A 17838-nucleotide genomic window follows, 5' to 3' on the forward strand; every position below is an offset into this window, starting at 1 on the left:
ACACCTAATAGCGCCTTTAAATGGGACTCCCACTTCCTCTAATGACGGAGTTCCTGCTCTCCACAAATGTAAACATATTAAGGCCTCAGTTCCCCTGGACCACCAAGTGGCCGTGGCTAGTACTGTACACAGTAGTGAGGGGGAAAGACAGCCATGTTGCTCCCTGATGATTATGGGGTGCTAATAGATCATTGGAGAGATGGTTTCCTGTGAAGTACTGTACTGTCGGTCGTACAGTCTTTCTCATAGAAGTAGCTTTTAGAGAGATGATGGCTGTGTATGAGACATGAAATGTGATGGAACTACCAACATGCATGTAGATAATGTGCATGTAACACAACGGCTGTTGGGTAATCTACAGACAGAGCTGATTGGACACTCCCAAAGTAACCATACCTCAACGGTCCTTTGGCATGGATATAGTCAAACGGTAATTGTTGTTCTTAGCATTCTATTTCTAGGGTTTATACTGTAAGTTGAAATGGTGACTCAGTGCTAGATGTGTGTTGGGGGAGATAAAAAGCAGTATTAAAAGCAGTATTCTGCGAACAAATTATTGTTTTTTAATACATCTGTGAATCATCGAATATGACCATTATCTAAACTGCAAAACTGCTGAGAATAGGATGGTTTGTCCAGAGGAATACATACAGTGCCTTCGGAAACTATTTAGACCCCTTGACTTTTCCCCCATTTTGTTATGTCACGGCCTTATTCTAAAATGGATTCAATCGTTTTTTACACCATCAATCTACACACAATACCCATAATGACAAAGCAGGTTTTTAGATTTTTTTTACAAATGTAAAAAAAAAAAAATGAAATATCTCATTTACATAAGTATTCAGACCCTTTACTCAATACTTTATTGGAGCACCTTTGTCACGACTTCCGCCGAAGTCGGTCCCTCTCCTTGTTCGGGCGGCGTTCGGCGGCTTTCTAGCCACCGCCGATCCACTTTTCATTTTCCATTTGTTCTGTCTTTGTATTACACACCTGGCTTCACTCAACCAATTACTTGTTTATTATTTAACCCTCTGTTCCCCATGTTGTGTTTGTGAGTGATTGTTTATTGTAATTCGGTCTGTCTTTAAGTGCTCGTGATGTTACTTTGTATATTTGTCTTTTTGAGTAAAGTACGTTGATCACTCATATCTGCTGTCCTGCTCCTGACTCTACACCAGCTACACACAGGACCCTTACACCTTTGGCTGCGATTACAGACCCGATTCGTCTTGGGTATGATGCTACAAGCTTTGCACACCTGTATTTGGGGAATTTCTCCCATTCTTCTTTGCAGATCCTCTCAAGCTCTGTCAGGTTGGATGGGGAGCGTCACTGCACAGCTATTTTCAGGTCTCTCCAGAGATGTTCGGTTAGGTTCAAGTCCTGGCTCTGGCTGGGCCTCTGGCTGTGTGCTTAGGGTCATTGTCCTGTTGGAAGGTGAACCTTCGCCCCAGTCTGAGGTCCTGAGCGCTCTGTACTTTGCTCCATTCATATTTCCCTTGATCCTGACTAGTCTTCCAGTCCCTGCCACTGAAAAACATCCCCACAGCATGATGCTGCCACCACCATGCTTCACCATAGGGATGGTACCAGGTTTCCTCCAGACTTGACTCTTGGCATTCAAGCCAAAGAGTTCAATCTTGGTTTCATTAGACCAGAGAATCTTGTTCCTCATGGTCTGAGTCCTTTAGGTGCCTTGTAGGTGCCTTGTAGGTGCCTTGTAGGTGCCTATGTAGCTTTTACGGCCTGTCATGTGCCTCCGGTCAACCTACCATAAAGGCCTGATTTGTGGAGTACTGCAGAGATGGTTGTCCTTCTGGAAGGTTCTCCCATCTCCACAGAGGAACTCTGGAGCTCTGCCAGAGTGACCATTGGGTTCTGTGCCTCGACACAAACCTGTCATCTCGGAGCTCTACGGACAATTCCTTCGACCTCATGGCTTGGTTTATGCTCTGACGTGCCTTTCCAAATCATGTCCAATTAATTGAATTGACAACAGGTGGACTCAAGGATGATCAATGGTAACAGGATGCTCCTGAGCTCAATTTCAAGTCTCATAGAAAAAGGTCTGAATACTTATGTAAATAAGGTATGTGTTTTTTATTTGTAATACATTTGCAAACATTTCTAAAAACCTGCATTCGCTTTGCCATTATGGGGTATGGTGTGTAGATTGATGAGGAAAAAAAATATTTAATCCATTATAGAATAAGGTTGTAACGTAACAAAACGTGGAAAAAGGTAAGGGGTCTGAATACTTTTCGAATGCAAGTGAAAATGAATGAAAATAAAAATGAAAACAACAAATATCAAATAGGAGGCAGAATTTATTTTTTTCTTTCACAAAGCTATTTCACTGGCAGAGTCCATTTTAAAAAGTATGCCTTTTGTTTGAAGAGCCTGTGTTTTAATACCACCAACTGATTGTTTTGTTTGTAATATGGCCTGTTTTGACATTGTTCGCATAGTTTGTCCGATCTTGTTATTCATCAAGAGAAATGTGTGGTATATTGGTATTCCCCAAGAACCTCACAAAGACAAGGGGCCAGAGTCTGTCCGAAGTTCGCTGTAGACTCTCTGCCCAGCAAAACAACGGCACATATAACAATCACATTGTTTAAATTATGTGGTCACATCACTGGCCAGTAAATGGAGGGGGGCAGGGTGTATTTATCAGGCAATTAGTAGAGTTTAGTTTAGGATCCCGGACGCAGCTTGCCAGCCTGTTGCTGTTTTTGGTTGTTTAAGTGGTTGGCATCGAAGACAGGTACTTTTCTCCACAGCCTAATCACAGTCCTATTATGTATAGTGAAAGGAGATTACCACAGAAACTTTCTCTAGCCTTTGTGTTTTTTTTAATGCGAAGACAACCACAAAAGGTATTTTGTCTGCTTTCTTCCCCTGCAGTTCTGTTAACACTACGGTCAGACATACAAGGCCTGTTGATCAGGCTCCTATCCAAAATGTCCAATCAGAAGCGCTAGTAGGTGCTGGATAAACGGGCCTGTCACCCACAGCGCAGTGCAGCGGGGGGCTGAGTGGAGTCTGAGGTGGCAGGCTTCACCACTGGCATCGATAAGGATTAACTGGGAGAACAAAGCCAGCGCCGTGGTCTGCCTGCCACGAGAATGTCAAAACAGAGGGTAACATACTGGCAACATATACCAAACCCCCTACACACCCGCTCTCTCTTGCTCTCTCTGTCCATTCATCTCTCACACTCTATCTGTTTTGCCTCTCTCTGATTCCCTTTGTCTTTTCCACCCGTTCTATCTCTCGCTCCACTCAGAAGCTGGATGTTTGTAGTGCATGGTTTTGTCCCGGTGCCATCGTTTTGAAAGCTCAACAAAAACCATATTTGTTTGAATTAGCAATACCACCATAAAGTAATGGTTGTCCTCTAATTTAATGAGACAGGAGGGGGTAGAGAGAAAGAGAGTAAGAGAGAGAGGGATAGAGAAAGAAGAGAGGAGACAGAAAAAGAAAGATGTAAGGGGTAAGAGAGAATGAGAGAGGTAGAGAGAGAGAGATATATCTACCTCACTTGCTTTGGCAATGTTAGCCTATGTTTCCCATGCCAATAAAGCCCCTTGAATTGAATTGAATTGAGAGAGAGGGGGGGAGGGAGTGGGGAAGAGAGAAAGAAAGAGAGAGCAATTATGGCAGTATTTCTGGCATACTAGGCAGAGAAGAAGCCAGGCAGCCTAGGGATTCCTGGTTGATGACATCAGACGTTGGTCCGAGATCAATTGAGCCGGTCCACAAATCAATCAATTGCACCGGGAGAATATAATTCAAAACTAATTTATGACTTCGATTTAGTTTCTCAGGTCAGGTCTGTAAGAAAGGACTTACTGCGCTTACACTGTAATATCCTTTCTCTACAACGTCTTTTATCAATTACAGGTTAGCTTTACATACTGACTGCTGGCACCTGCACATATCACTGGAGGTTTGAGCAGAAATATGATCATACTACTGTAGCAGTGGCTGCATTTTCTATCTATATCTAAACTAAAGCTCAGAGTCTACACATGTTGTGATTGGGTGATTTTAAGTGACTAACATGAAAGCACCCAATACATGACATGCCTGGGAACAAGGGGAAATTGTAAAGATGTAATTTGCACTAATAAATAAGCCTTGTTTTGGTGTTTTATCTCTCTAAGTCCTGCCATAAAACAGATTGCTCATTCTGGTTTTCAGTACAAGCATATTGTTTGGACTTGACATGAGATACTACACTTAATAAAGCCCCCATGTTAATAAAAACAAAGAAAGAACACATCGTACTTGTTGGGTAGACCAGATTGTCTTTTCACAGACTAATGAGGAGTTACTTGTGTGGTCTTCAAGTTTTCACATCTTATATCAGATTATTAGCATGATGAAAGACAGACACTTACAATTTAGTCTTAGTTGTTGCAAGTTTTGCTGTTTTTTTGTTTGTTGTGTTCAACATTTCTTTGTCTTTGCAATTGTGGCAGCTCCTGGTTATACCAATACAACTATATCACAACTATTTTGTTTATATTACCAATTGGACACCAACACATAGCTCATTATGGTAGGATTGGCTGTGTGTTGGAAATACACTACATAGCCAAAAGTATGTGGACAACTTCTCAGCAAACATCTCATTCCAAAATCATGGGCATTAATATGGAGTTGGACCCATCTTTGCTGCTATAACAGCCTCCACTCTTCTGGGAAAGCTTTCCACTAGATGTTGGAAAATTGCAAAAGAGCATTAATGAGGTTGGGCACTGATGTTGGGCGATTAGGCCTGGTTCCAATTCCAGTTCCAATTTATCCCAAAGGTGTTCGATGGGGTTGAGGTCAGGGCTCTGTGCAGGAGAATCAAGTTTTTCCACACCAATCTCAACAAACCATTTCTGTATGGACCTAGCTTTGTGCTGAAACAGGAAATAGCCTTCACCAAACTGTTGCCACAAAGTTGGAAGCACAGAATCGTCTAGAATGTTGTATGCTGTAGCATTAAGATTTCCCTTCACTGGAACTAAGGGGCCTAGCCCAAACCATGAAAAACAGCCCATTATTCCTTATCCACCAAACTTTACAGTTGGCACTATCTATTCGGGCAGGTAGCGTTCTCCTGGCATCCGCAAAACCCAGATTTGTCCGTCGGACTGCCAGATGGTGAAGCGTGATTCATCAATCCAGAGAATGCATTTCCACTGCTTGTGTTGACGTTGCTTCCAGAGGCCGTTTGGAACACGGTAGTGAGTGTTGCAACCGAGAACAGATGATTTTTACATGCTTCAGCACTCGGTGGTCCCGTTCTGTGAGATGTTTTCTCTGCTACCGCACGGCAAGCGGTACCGGAGCGCCAAGTCTAGGACCAAAAGCCTCCTCAACAGCTTCTACCCCCAAGCCATTAGACTGCTGAACAATTCATAAAAATCATCACTGGACAATTTACATTGACACCCCCCCTCTTGTACACTTCTGCTACTCGCTGTTTGTTTGTTACCTATGCATAGTCACTTCGCTCCCACCTACATGTACAGATTACCTCAACAAGCCTGTACCCCTGCACACTGACTCGGTATCGGTGCTCCCTGTATATAGCCTCATTATTGTTATTCTTATTGTGTTACTTTTTATTATTTATTTTTATTTTAGCCTACTTGGTAAATATGTTCTTCTTCTTGAACTGCACTGTTGGTTAAGGGCTTGTAAGTAAGCATTTCACGGTAAAGTCTGCACTTGTTGTGTTAGGCGCATGTGGCAAATAAAGTTGATTTGATTTGTGTGGCCTACCACTTCGCGGCTGAGCTGTTGTTGCTCCTAGACTTTTCCACTTCACAATAACAGAACTTACAGTTGAACGGGGCGGCTCTAGCAGGGCAGACATTTTACCAACTGACTTGTTGGAAAGGTGGGATCCTATGACGGTGTCACATTGAAAGTCACTGAGCTCATGGGACATTCTACTGCCAATGTTTGTCTATGGAGATTGCATGATTCTGTGCTCGATTTTGTACACCTGTCAGCAACAGGTGTGTCTGAAATAGCCGAATAAACAAATTTGAATGGCTGTCCACATACTTTTGGCCATGTTGTGTATCATGCAGGTTCTTTGTTTAAAGAAAGAAAGCTTTCACTAGTCGTTCAAAAAGCCTTCGTCGGTCGTACTCTGCCACAGGTTGTTATAGCGCCCGCGTGGAAGACATATTTGTTGTTCTTCTGAGGGATAGTTGGCAGCGTGTTTTAGAGTGGAGCTGGATCCTGAGTATACAGTAGAAAGACTACACCTCATAAGTCTCCAGCCGGGTTGGGTCACATCAGGTTTATCATGTTATGCTGTGTCATTTTCTGTGATTTACACTTGCCTCTAAAGACTTCTATTTTAGGGCTCTGAACTGCTGCTCTGGCCTGAGAGTACCATCCAAAACACTGGGAGGCAGGTGCTGAACCTTGCCCTATTTACTGCAGTAAAGGAAGAGAAGTAAAAGAACCAACCAATGGATCCAGGCCCTCTCCTTCGCTAGCGTACTGGAGCCTTTATTTTATTGAACCTTTGTTCAACCAAATTAGTTTTGTTGAGATATAAATCTATTTTTCAAGAGAGACCTGGACCAAGACAGCAGCATCAACACAACCGTTTCAGACAAACAGACATCAACATAAAAAGCACATGATATATCAATCAATATATAAAGCAGCACTTCAGTAAAGAACATATACACAACACAAGTCAGAAAACAATACTTCAAAAGACAGTTATGCAGGTTGAATAGGTCATATGAAACAGATATTATGACCGGTATCACTGTGAATGGTTTCTGTTTGGGAGGGTGATGGTAGAAACATTGAGGGTAACTTTTACCATGGCTTGAAATTGTACCAATTATACCTAGAGATGATAATGTAAGAGGATATGATGCCATGAAGGGCAAATATGATGTGAAATGCTAGACTGACTGGTATTGCTGAATCGCCAGATCGACTTTTACTACGTTCACTTAAAGCAATAGCTTTTAAGGATATGGTGAAGGTATAAAGTTATCACCCATGATAGAGGTGCTAGGGATTTACTTTCTGCCATATTGCCTGTTTGTCCTGTTATTTGTCTCGGTTCTGTGTCAGCACGTCTGGGGTGAGGGAGATATTTAGGGGGAGGTAGATATGAACGCAAAATTGTTATATAGTTTAGTGCTTGCAATAACTACTAAGTACTGGTATGTAGAGCTTCATGATACCACATGTATAACATAGGTCATCAACCATAAATCATAAACTCATTATTTTACTAACTCTGAACTTACTCCAGTCCATTCAGCTACAGTCAAATTGTAACAATCCAATACTAATTTGGACCTATTTTAGGATGTAGTGTCATGTGAAAAAGTGAGATGTATCATGTCCATATGGTCACACTGTAACAAGAAAGGCTGCTTCCGGACTACTCCTCAGACTCTGTCTGTTGGCAACATTTCCAAGGGAAAGGATTGACATGTTCCTTACAGCCCTGCATGTATGACAGTGGACTCCCCAACTGAACATCTCACTCAATACAGTGGAGAGGGAGAGAGAGAGAGAGACAGAGAGAGAGAAAGAGAGACAGAGACAGAGAGAGACAGAGAGAGAGAGACAGAGAAAGAGAGAGACAGAGAGAGAGAGAGAGAGAGAGCTAAGCCAAGTTATGCCAGGGCCTGAAAGGAAACATTAAGGCCTGACAACCTTGGAGTACATCAAATGTAAACCAAACCCCGGCGGCCGGAAACCTTATCTAGCCCGTCGATTAGGAGAAGCCCAGTTGGCCGCACCGAGGTGTGCCCACAGACGTAGTGCCGACGTAAATGCGGCTCTTATCTGGGAGTAACGAAACTGGAGGGGGTGCCTTGACACAGATAACATAGCTACAGAGTGGTACTCTCCCTATCTCTTTTGCTGTCTCTCTCTCGCTCTCTCCGTACATTCAGCACGGGGGAAGCAGGAGCTTCCAAGTACATTCTCTCTCCCTCTCTCTCTCGGTTGGCTTGACCTCCAAGTTGCGCAAGCCAGATGGCGGGAAAGAAGGAAAGTTGCAAGGTAATCTCCTACTACCTGAAGCTCGAATAAATCAACCCTCTCAATATACCCTCACTATCACGCTGTTATGATTTCTACTGTTGGCTTCTGGGTAGCGCTGCCCCCAGCAGTACTCCCCGATTCCCTTGTTTAACATAAGCACCAACGATCTATCTGTATCGTGCACAGCTGCAGGGGCCCGCTTCCCAAAACAAACAAGTGGAAAACAGTGAGCCAGAGCCACAAACATAAAACACCACACAACAGTTGGGAGCGCTCAGAGGAGAGGAACACGGTGTGATGATTGGAGTGTCCCCTCTTAAATTTCATCTGGGGCCTGTTTGGTTTCGGAGCATGCCTCGCCCATCTAACTTGATATGATTTGAAAAAAATATCAAAAAAATAACTTGATTTCAAGATCGGGAGACAAGAGGAAGAGGGCTCAGGGAAGTGATACCCAAGTAGAACAAAGTGCTTCTATCAAATGCACATCACATCGACGGCCCTTGGGAAGGCGTGCCGCAGACCCTGAGCCCTCTGAAGATTAATGTATTGTTGCTCTGAGATCTCCTCCGAACAGCACAACGTAAACGTCTCCAACTGTGATGATGTATGGATTAATAAAGGCACACTAAGCGAACGACGGGCCTGCAGGGCCACAGACACACAGGGCAGCTTATGGAACATTCACACAAGTATCTCCATGTGGACTCAGCTGGTTTCATTTAATTTCTCCACTTTCCCACTAATAGGCTTTTCTTTTTACTCCATCTTGATACTCACACAAGACAAGGATTCAACTAAGTGAATCTTCTTTGCAAAATGAAACACCTGCAAAGTTGACTAACAGCTGTCCCTGGTATACTCTAGTGTTCTCTGACAACCCTAATACAAGATGTATGGTTGACTATACCCTTCACACATGCTGAGGGACTCAGGGCTGTACTTATGTCTGGCCATAAATGAAGGAGTGCTTCAACTGCTGAACATATTAGCATGTATCAGTGGGTTGGGACGTGTGCATGCAACTAACTGACCTGCCACAGTGTGTGTGTCCTCCATGCATGTCCTCCCTGCTGCTCAATGTGTTATGGTTCTCAGTCTTTATGACTAATTGGATTAAGAGGGGTGGTCTAGTTGTCTGTTTGCTAACCGCCCCAGACTGTAATCACCAGACAGACCGACTGGTCAATGGCTCCAGTCTCCTCCAGTCTCTGTGTGACACAAACAGCACGTTGGTTGTGATGCTCGTTTTTCACCATGACCACCTTTTCTTCCAATGAAAAGGGCCTCATGACAAACGGAACAATAACGGAAACAATAACACCAGCATCCACCACTTCCACCCTGGTGAGACCAAAATATGTGCCGCCCGCCTAATTTGAGCCAGCTGTGTTCTGACTGGGGGGAATTAAAACATGGCCATAAACAAGTCCCATTGCCAATGGGAGTACAGACACTCAGGGAAAATATGTGGTGCTGGCTGGTGATATCACCCACATATTATGTGTTAAGTCATTCCTCTTTAGGAGAGATGCAAAAATGACAACAATGCCATTGGTTAAGAAGGAGGTTTTTTATGGTAATGGGAAATAGTGAACTCATAAAAGTCAGAAAGTCAGAAAATGATGAAGTCAATCGAGTTAGAACAATACCACAGGTGAGAAGGGTTGAATGTAGTGACAACTCAATGGACTTCTGTCGTGCAACATTTACCACAGAGTTAGCAGAAGTGAACAACAGAACAAAAACATCCGTCTTTTTTTCCTATTCTATCCTTCATTTCTACCTTGTTGTTTAGCCTACTTTAAATTTCACCCTTGGAATGGTGCAAAGCAATAGTAAATCGGGGCCCGTATTAATAAAGCATCTCAGAGTAGGAATGCTGATCTAGGATCAGTTCTGCCTTTTAGATCATAATGAAAAAGATTACATGGACATAGGGGACCTAGATCAGCACTCTGAGAGGCTTTATGAATACGGGCTCAGGTCCAAAGTGCTTTAGGTTGGGGGATCTTACTTGTAGAGGCTGTCGGGCTCCAGGCACTTGAAGACCAGCGAGTAGAGCACAGAGTGAGGATGGTCTCCGTTCCTTCGACCCGCCACCACACAGGACGAACCAAGACCTGACAGCAGGTCGTCCACCAGACTTAACAACTCACCTAGAGGAGATGGAGAGAGAGAGAGAGAGAGAGAGAGAGAGAGAGAGAGAGAGAGAGAGAGAGAGAGAGAGAGAGAGAGAGAGAGCGAGAGAGAGAGAGAGAGAGAGCGAGAGAGAGAGAGAGAGAGAGAGAGAGAGAGAGAGAGAAAAAAAAATATTAACAGTATGTAAATTGTGCAGTGTGTGAAGAGATTTAGAACGTGAGAAAGTGAGTGAATAGATGTATGGAGAGAAAGAGAAAGAGACAATTGCAAGGTTAATACACTTACTGTATGTTGACCTGATTGGAAGCCATTTCCTGCGCCTCTTAAATAAAGTGCCAAATATGCCACACGTGTGTTGTTTTGTCTTAACATACATTCTCTATTGTTCTTCAGTGAGACGTTTTACAAAACAAACAAAAGCCAAGCTTGCCTTGGGTCACATGGTGTAGTTTCATCAGAAAATAGACACAAGTGCAAAGAAAAATCATGAATTCTTTTTTTAAGAGGGATATTCTTTCCAACATCGATCCTGCCACTTGACATTTAATTGTGTTCCAAGTCATTCTGAGTTTCACATCGGCTCAGCCCAGAGGGAAAGATTTCTGCAGCACAAACCTTGAGGCAAAATGAAATCAGACTTGTTCTGGCGGCCAGCCCTACATGGTACATTATAGAACCGTAAGAAAACAGGACTTTGTTCCTTTATGGTCACATGATACTGTTCAATGATATCTCACTGAACACCTCTGTGTCTCACAAACACCAGTTCACAAGTTGTGAAGTATCTTTCATGTCAGCTTACAGGAAAATAATGACACACTTGTTCATTCAGACATGCACCAAACCGTTTCCAGCGCTCAGAGGGGTGGTGGAAAAAAGAGAGAGCTGTCAAAACAGTTTAAAAGCAACAAAAAAAAAAAGGTGGGATTTCAAAGACGTAAAGGGGAGCTTCAGCTTATGTCATGCAGCTTATGTCATTCACGGGAGAAGAGCCAGAGTCTATGTACAGATTAGGTTGTTCTCTGTTGGACCCAAATCCACTTTTGAGAAAGATGCTGAAATTACTGGAATTTTCTTGGAATTTTGTTGATCCTCCACTGATATAATTTATTATTTACTTGAATGTTTATGTTACACTTGTGTAAATTCTCTCTCTTGGATTAATTCCAAAAGTTGTAAAGTGTATATATGAGCAGTCTTTGTACATTCATTGTAAATTAAGTCCAATTACAACATTTATTGTGGAGACCACCAACACACTCAGTAAACAATACATTGATGGTGGAGACCACCAGCACACTCAGTAAACAATACATTTATGGTGGAGACCACCAGCACACTCAGTAAACAATACATTTATGGTGGAGACCACCAGCACACTCAGTAAACAATACATTTATGCTGGAGACCACCAGCACACTCAGTAAACAATACATTTATGGTGGAGACCACCAGCACACTCAGTAAACAATACATTTATGGTGGAGACCACCAGCACACTCAGTAAACAATACATTTATGCTGGAGACCACCAGCACACTCAGTAAACAATACATTTATGCTGGAGACCACCAGCACACTCAGTAAACAATACATTTATGGTGGAGACCACCAGCACATTCAGTAAACAATACATTTATGGTGGAGACCACCAGCACACTCAGTAAACAATACATTTATGGTGGAGACCACCAGCACACTCAGTAAACAATACATTTATGGTGGAGACCACCAGCACACTCAGTAAACAATACATTTATGGTGGAGACCACCAGCACACTAGGTAAACAATACATTTATGGTGGAGACCACCAGCACACTCAGTAAACAATACATTTATGGTGGAGACCACCAACACACTCAGTAAACAATACATTGATGGTGGAGACCACCAGCACACTCAGTAAACAATACATTTATGGTGGAGACCACCAACACACTCAGTAAACAATACATTTATGCTGGAGACCACCAGCACACTCAGTAAACAATACATTTATGGTGGAGACCACCAGCACATTCAGTAAACAATACATTTATGCTGGAGACCACCAGCACACTCAGTAAACAATACATTTATGGTGGAGACCACCAGCACACTCAGTAAACAATACATTTATGGTGGAGACCACCAGCACACTCAGTAAACAATACATTTATGGTGGAGACCACCAGCACACTCAGTAAACAATACATTTATGCTGGAGACCACCAGCACACTCAGTAAACAATACATTTATGGTGGAGACCACCAGCACACTCAGTAAACAATACATTTATGGTGGAGACCACCAGCACACTCAGTAAACAATACATTTATGCTGGAGACCACCAGCACACTCGGTAAACAATACATTTATGGTGGAGACCACCAGCACACTCAGTAAACAATACATTGATGGTGGAGACCACCAGCACACTCAGTAAACAATACATTTATGCTGGAGACCACCAGCACACTCGGTAAACAATACATTTATGGTGGAGACCACCAGCACACTCAGTAAACAAAACATTTATGGTGGAGACCACCAGCACATTCAGTAAACAAAACATTTATGGTGGAGACCACCAGCACACTCAGTAAACAATACATTTATGGTGGAGACCACCAGCACACTCAGTAAACAATACATTTATGGTGGAGACCACCAGCACACTCGGTAAACAATACATTTATGGTGGAGACCACCAGCACACTCAGTAAACAATACATTGATGGTGGAGACCACCAGCACACTCAGTAAACAATACATTGATGGTGGAGACCACCAGCACACTCAGTAAACAATACATTTATGGTGGAGACCACCAGCACACTCGGTAAACAATACATTTATGGTGGAGACCACCAGCACACTCAGTAAACAATACATTTATGGTGGAGACCACCAGCACATTCAGTAAACAATACATTTATGGTGGAGACCACCAGCACACTCAGTAAACAATACATTTATGGTGGAGACCACCAGCACACTCAGTAAACAATACATTTATGCTGGAGACCACCAGCACACTCAGTAAACAATACATTTATGGTGGAGACCACCAGCACACTCAGTAAACAATACATTTATGCTGGAGACCACCAGCACACTCAGTAAACAATACATTTATGCTGGAGACCACCAGCACACTCAGTAAACAATACATTTATGGTGGAGACCACCAGCACACTCAGTAAACAATACATTTATGCTGGAGACCACCAGCACACTCAGTAAACAATACATTTATGGTGGAGACCACCAGCACACTCAGTAAACAATACATTTATGGTGGAGACCACCAGCACACTCAGTAAACAATACATTTATGCTGGAGACCACCAGCACACTCAGTAAACAATACATTTATGGTGGAGACCACCAGCACACTCAGTAAACAATACATTTATGGTGGAGACCACCAGCACACTCAGTAAACAATACATTTATGGTGGAGACCACCAGCACACTCAGTAAACAGTACATTTATTGTGGAGACCACCAGCACACTCAGTAAACAGTACATTTATTGTGGAGACCACCAGCACACTCAGTAAACAGTACAGTTATGCTGGAGACCACCAGCACACTCAGTAAACAATACATTTATGGTGGAGACCACCAGCACATTCAGTAAACAATACATTTATGGTGGAGACCACCAGCACACTCAGTAAACAATACATTTATGCTGGAGACCACCAGCACACTCAGTAAACAATACATTTATGGTGGAGACCACCAGCACACTCAGTAAACAATACATTTATGCTGGAGACCACCAGCACACTCAGTAAACAATACATTTATGGTGGAGACCACCAGCACACTCGGTAAACAATACATTTATGGTGGAGACCACCAGCACACTCAGTAAACAATACATTTATGGTGGAGACCACCAGCACACTCAGTAAACAATACATTTATGGTGGAGACCACCAGCACACTCAGTAAACAATACATTTATGGTGGAGACCACCAGCACACTCAGTAAACAATACATTTATGGTGGAGACCACCAGCACATTCAGTAAACAATACATTTATGCTGGAGACCACCAGCACACTCAGTAAACAATACATTTATGGTGGAGACCACCAGCACACTCAGTAAACAATACATTTATGGTGGAGACCACCAGCACACTCAGTAAACAATACATTTATGGTGGAGACCACCAGCACACTCAGTAAACAATACATTTATGGTGGAGACCACCAGCACACTCAGTAAACAATACATTTATGGTGGAGACCACCAGCACACTCAGTAAACAATACATTTATGCTGGAGACCACCAGCACACTCAGTAAACAATACATTTATACTGGAGACCACCAGCACACTCAGTAAACAATACATTTATGCTGGAGACCACCAGCACACTCAGTAAACAGTACATTTATTGTGGAGACCACCAGCACACTCAGTAAACAGTACATTTATGGTGGAGACCACCAGCACACTCAGTAAACAATACATTTATGGTGGAGACCACCAGCACACTCAGTAAACAATACATTTATGGTGGAGACCACCAGCACACTAGGTAAACAATACATTTATGGTGGAGACCACCAGCACACTCAGTAAACAATACATTTATGGTGGAGACCACCAGCACACTCGGTAAACAATACATTTATGGTGGAGACCACCAGCACACTCAGTAAACAATACATTGATGGTGGAGACCACCAGCACACTCAGTAAACAATACATTGATGGTGGAGACCACCAGCACACTCAGTAAACAATACATTTATGGTGGAGACCACCAGCACACTCGGTAAACAATACATTTATGGTGGAGACCACCAGCACACTAAGTAAACAATACATTTATGGTGGAGACCACCAGCACATTCAGTAAACAATACATTTATGGTGGAGACCACCAGCACACTCAGTAAACAATACATTTATGGTGGAGACCACCAGCACACTCAGTAAACAATACATTTATGCTGGAGACCACCAGCACACTCAGTAAACAATACATTTATGGTGGAGACCACCAGCACACTCAGTAAACAATACATTTATGCTGGAGACCACCAGCACACTCAGTAAACAATACATTTATGCTGGAGACCACCAGCACACTCAGTAAACAATACATTTATGGTGGAGACCACCAGCACACTCAGTAAACAATACATTTATGCTGGAGACCACCAGCACACTCAGTAAACAATACATTTATGGTGGAGACCACCAGCACACTCAGTAAACAATACATTTATGGTGGAGACCACCAGCACACTCAGTAAACAATACATTTATGCTGGAGACCACCAGCACACTCAGTAAACAATACATTTATGGTGGAGACCACCAGCACACTCAGTAAACAATACATTTATGCTGGAGACCACCAGCACACTCAGTAAACAATACATTTATGGTGGAGACCACCAGCACACTCAGTAAACAGTACATTTATTGTGGAGACCACCAGCACACTCAGTAAACAGTACATTTATTGTGGAGACCACCAGCACACTCAGTAAACAGTACATTTATGCTGGAGACCACCAGCACACTCAGTAAACAATACATTTATGGTGGAGACCACCAGCACATTCAGTAAACAATACATTTATGGTGGAGACCACCAGCACACTCAGTAAACAATACATTTATGCTGGAGACCACCAGCACACTCAGTAAACAATACATTTATGGTGGAGACCACCAGCACACTCAGTAAACAATACATTTATGGTGGAGACCACCAGCACACTCAGTAAACAATACATTTATGGTGGAGACCACCAGCACATTCAGTAAACAATACATTTATGCTGGAGACCACCAGCACACTCAGTAAACAATACATTTATGGTGGAGACCACCAGCACACTCAGTAAACAATACATTTATGGTGGAGACCACCAGCACACTCAGTAAACAATACATTTATGGTGGAGACCACCAGCACACTCAGTAAACAATACATTTATGGTGGAGACCACCAGCACACTAGGTAAACAATACATTTATGGTGGAGACCACCAGCACACTCAGTAAACAATACATTTATGGTGGAGACCACCAGCACACTCAGTAAACAATACATTTATGCTGGAGACCACCAGCACACTCAGTAAACAATACATTTATGCTGGAGACCACCAGCACACTCAGTAAACAGTACATTTATTGTGGAGACCACCAGCACACTCAGTAAACAGTACATTTATTGTGGAGACCACCAGCACACTCAGTAAACAGTACATTTATGCTGGAGACCACCAGCACACTCAGTAAACAATACATTTATGGTGGAGACCACCAGCACATTCAGTAAACAATACATTTATGGTGGAGACCACCAGCACACTCAGTAAACAATACATTTATGCTGGAGACCACCAGCACACTCAGTAAACAATACATTTATGGTGGAGACCACCAGCACACTCAGTAAACAATACATTTATGCTGGAGACCACCAGCACACTCAGTAAACAATACATTTATGGTGGAGACCACCAGCACACTCGGTAAACAATACATTTATGGTGGAGACCACCAGCACACTCAGTAAACAATACATTTATGGTGGAGACCACCAGCACACTCAGTAAACAATACATTTATGGTGGAGACCACCAGCACACTCAGTAAACAATACATTTATGGTGGAGACCATCAGCACACTCAGTAAACAATACATTTATGGTGGAGACCACCAGCACATTCAGTAAACAATACATTTATGCTGGAGACCACCAGCACACTCAGTAAACAATACATTTATGGTGGAGACCCCCAGCACACTCAGTAAACAATACATTTATGGTGGAGACCACCAGCACACTCAGTAAACAATACATTTATGGTGGAGACCACCAGCACACTCAGTAAACAATACATTTATGGTGGAGACCACCAGCACACTAGGTAAACAATACATTTATGGTGGAGACCACCAGCACACTCAGTAAACAATACATTTATGGTGGAGACCACCAGCACACTCAGTAAACAATACATTTATGCTGGAGACCACCAGCACACTCAGTAAACAATACATTTATGCTGGAGACCACCAGCACACTCAGTAAACAATACATTTATGGTGGAGACCACCAGCACACTCAGTAAACAATACATTTATGGTGGAGACCACCAGCACACTCAGTAAACAATACATTTATGGTGGAGACCACCAGCACACTCAGTAAACAATACATTTATGGTGGAGACCACCAGCACACTCGGTAAACAATACATTGATGGTGGAGACCACCAGCACACTCAGTAAACAATACATTTATGGTGGAGACCACCAGCACACTCAGTAAACAATACATTTATGCTGGAGACCACCAGCACACTCAGTAAACAATACATTTATGCTGGAGACCACCAGCACACTCAGTAAACAGTACATTTATTGTGGAGACCACCAGCACACTCAGTAAACAGTACATTTATTGTGGAGACCGCCAGCACACTCAGTAAACAGTACATTTATGCTGGAGACCACCAGCACACTCAGTAAACAATACATTTATGGTGGAGACCACCAGCACATTCAGTAAACAATACATTTATGGTGGAGACCACCAGCACACTCAGTAAACAATACATTTATGCTGGAGACCACCAGCACACTCAGTAAACAATACATTTATGGTGGAGACC

General features: G+C 42.8%; 1 protein-coding gene across 1 annotated transcript in view; it reads right to left on the reverse strand.

The window, feature by feature from the left end:
• LOC120025537 (astrotactin-2-like) overlaps window positions 1-17838 on the reverse strand; it is a 451161-nt gene that overhangs the window by 23080 nt on the left and 410243 nt on the right. The window contains exon 20 of the mRNA XM_038970100.1: window positions 10064-10205. Within this exon, the coding sequence (XP_038826028.1) occupies window positions 10064-10205 (142 nt within the window). The remainder of the gene's footprint in view (window positions 1-10063; window positions 10206-17838) is intronic.

The sequence above is a fragment of the Salvelinus namaycush genome, chromosome 31 (assembly GCF_016432855.1).
Source record: "Salvelinus namaycush isolate Seneca chromosome 31, SaNama_1.0, whole genome shotgun sequence".
NCBI classification, from domain to species: Eukaryota; Metazoa; Chordata; class Actinopteri; order Salmoniformes; family Salmonidae; genus Salvelinus; species Salvelinus namaycush.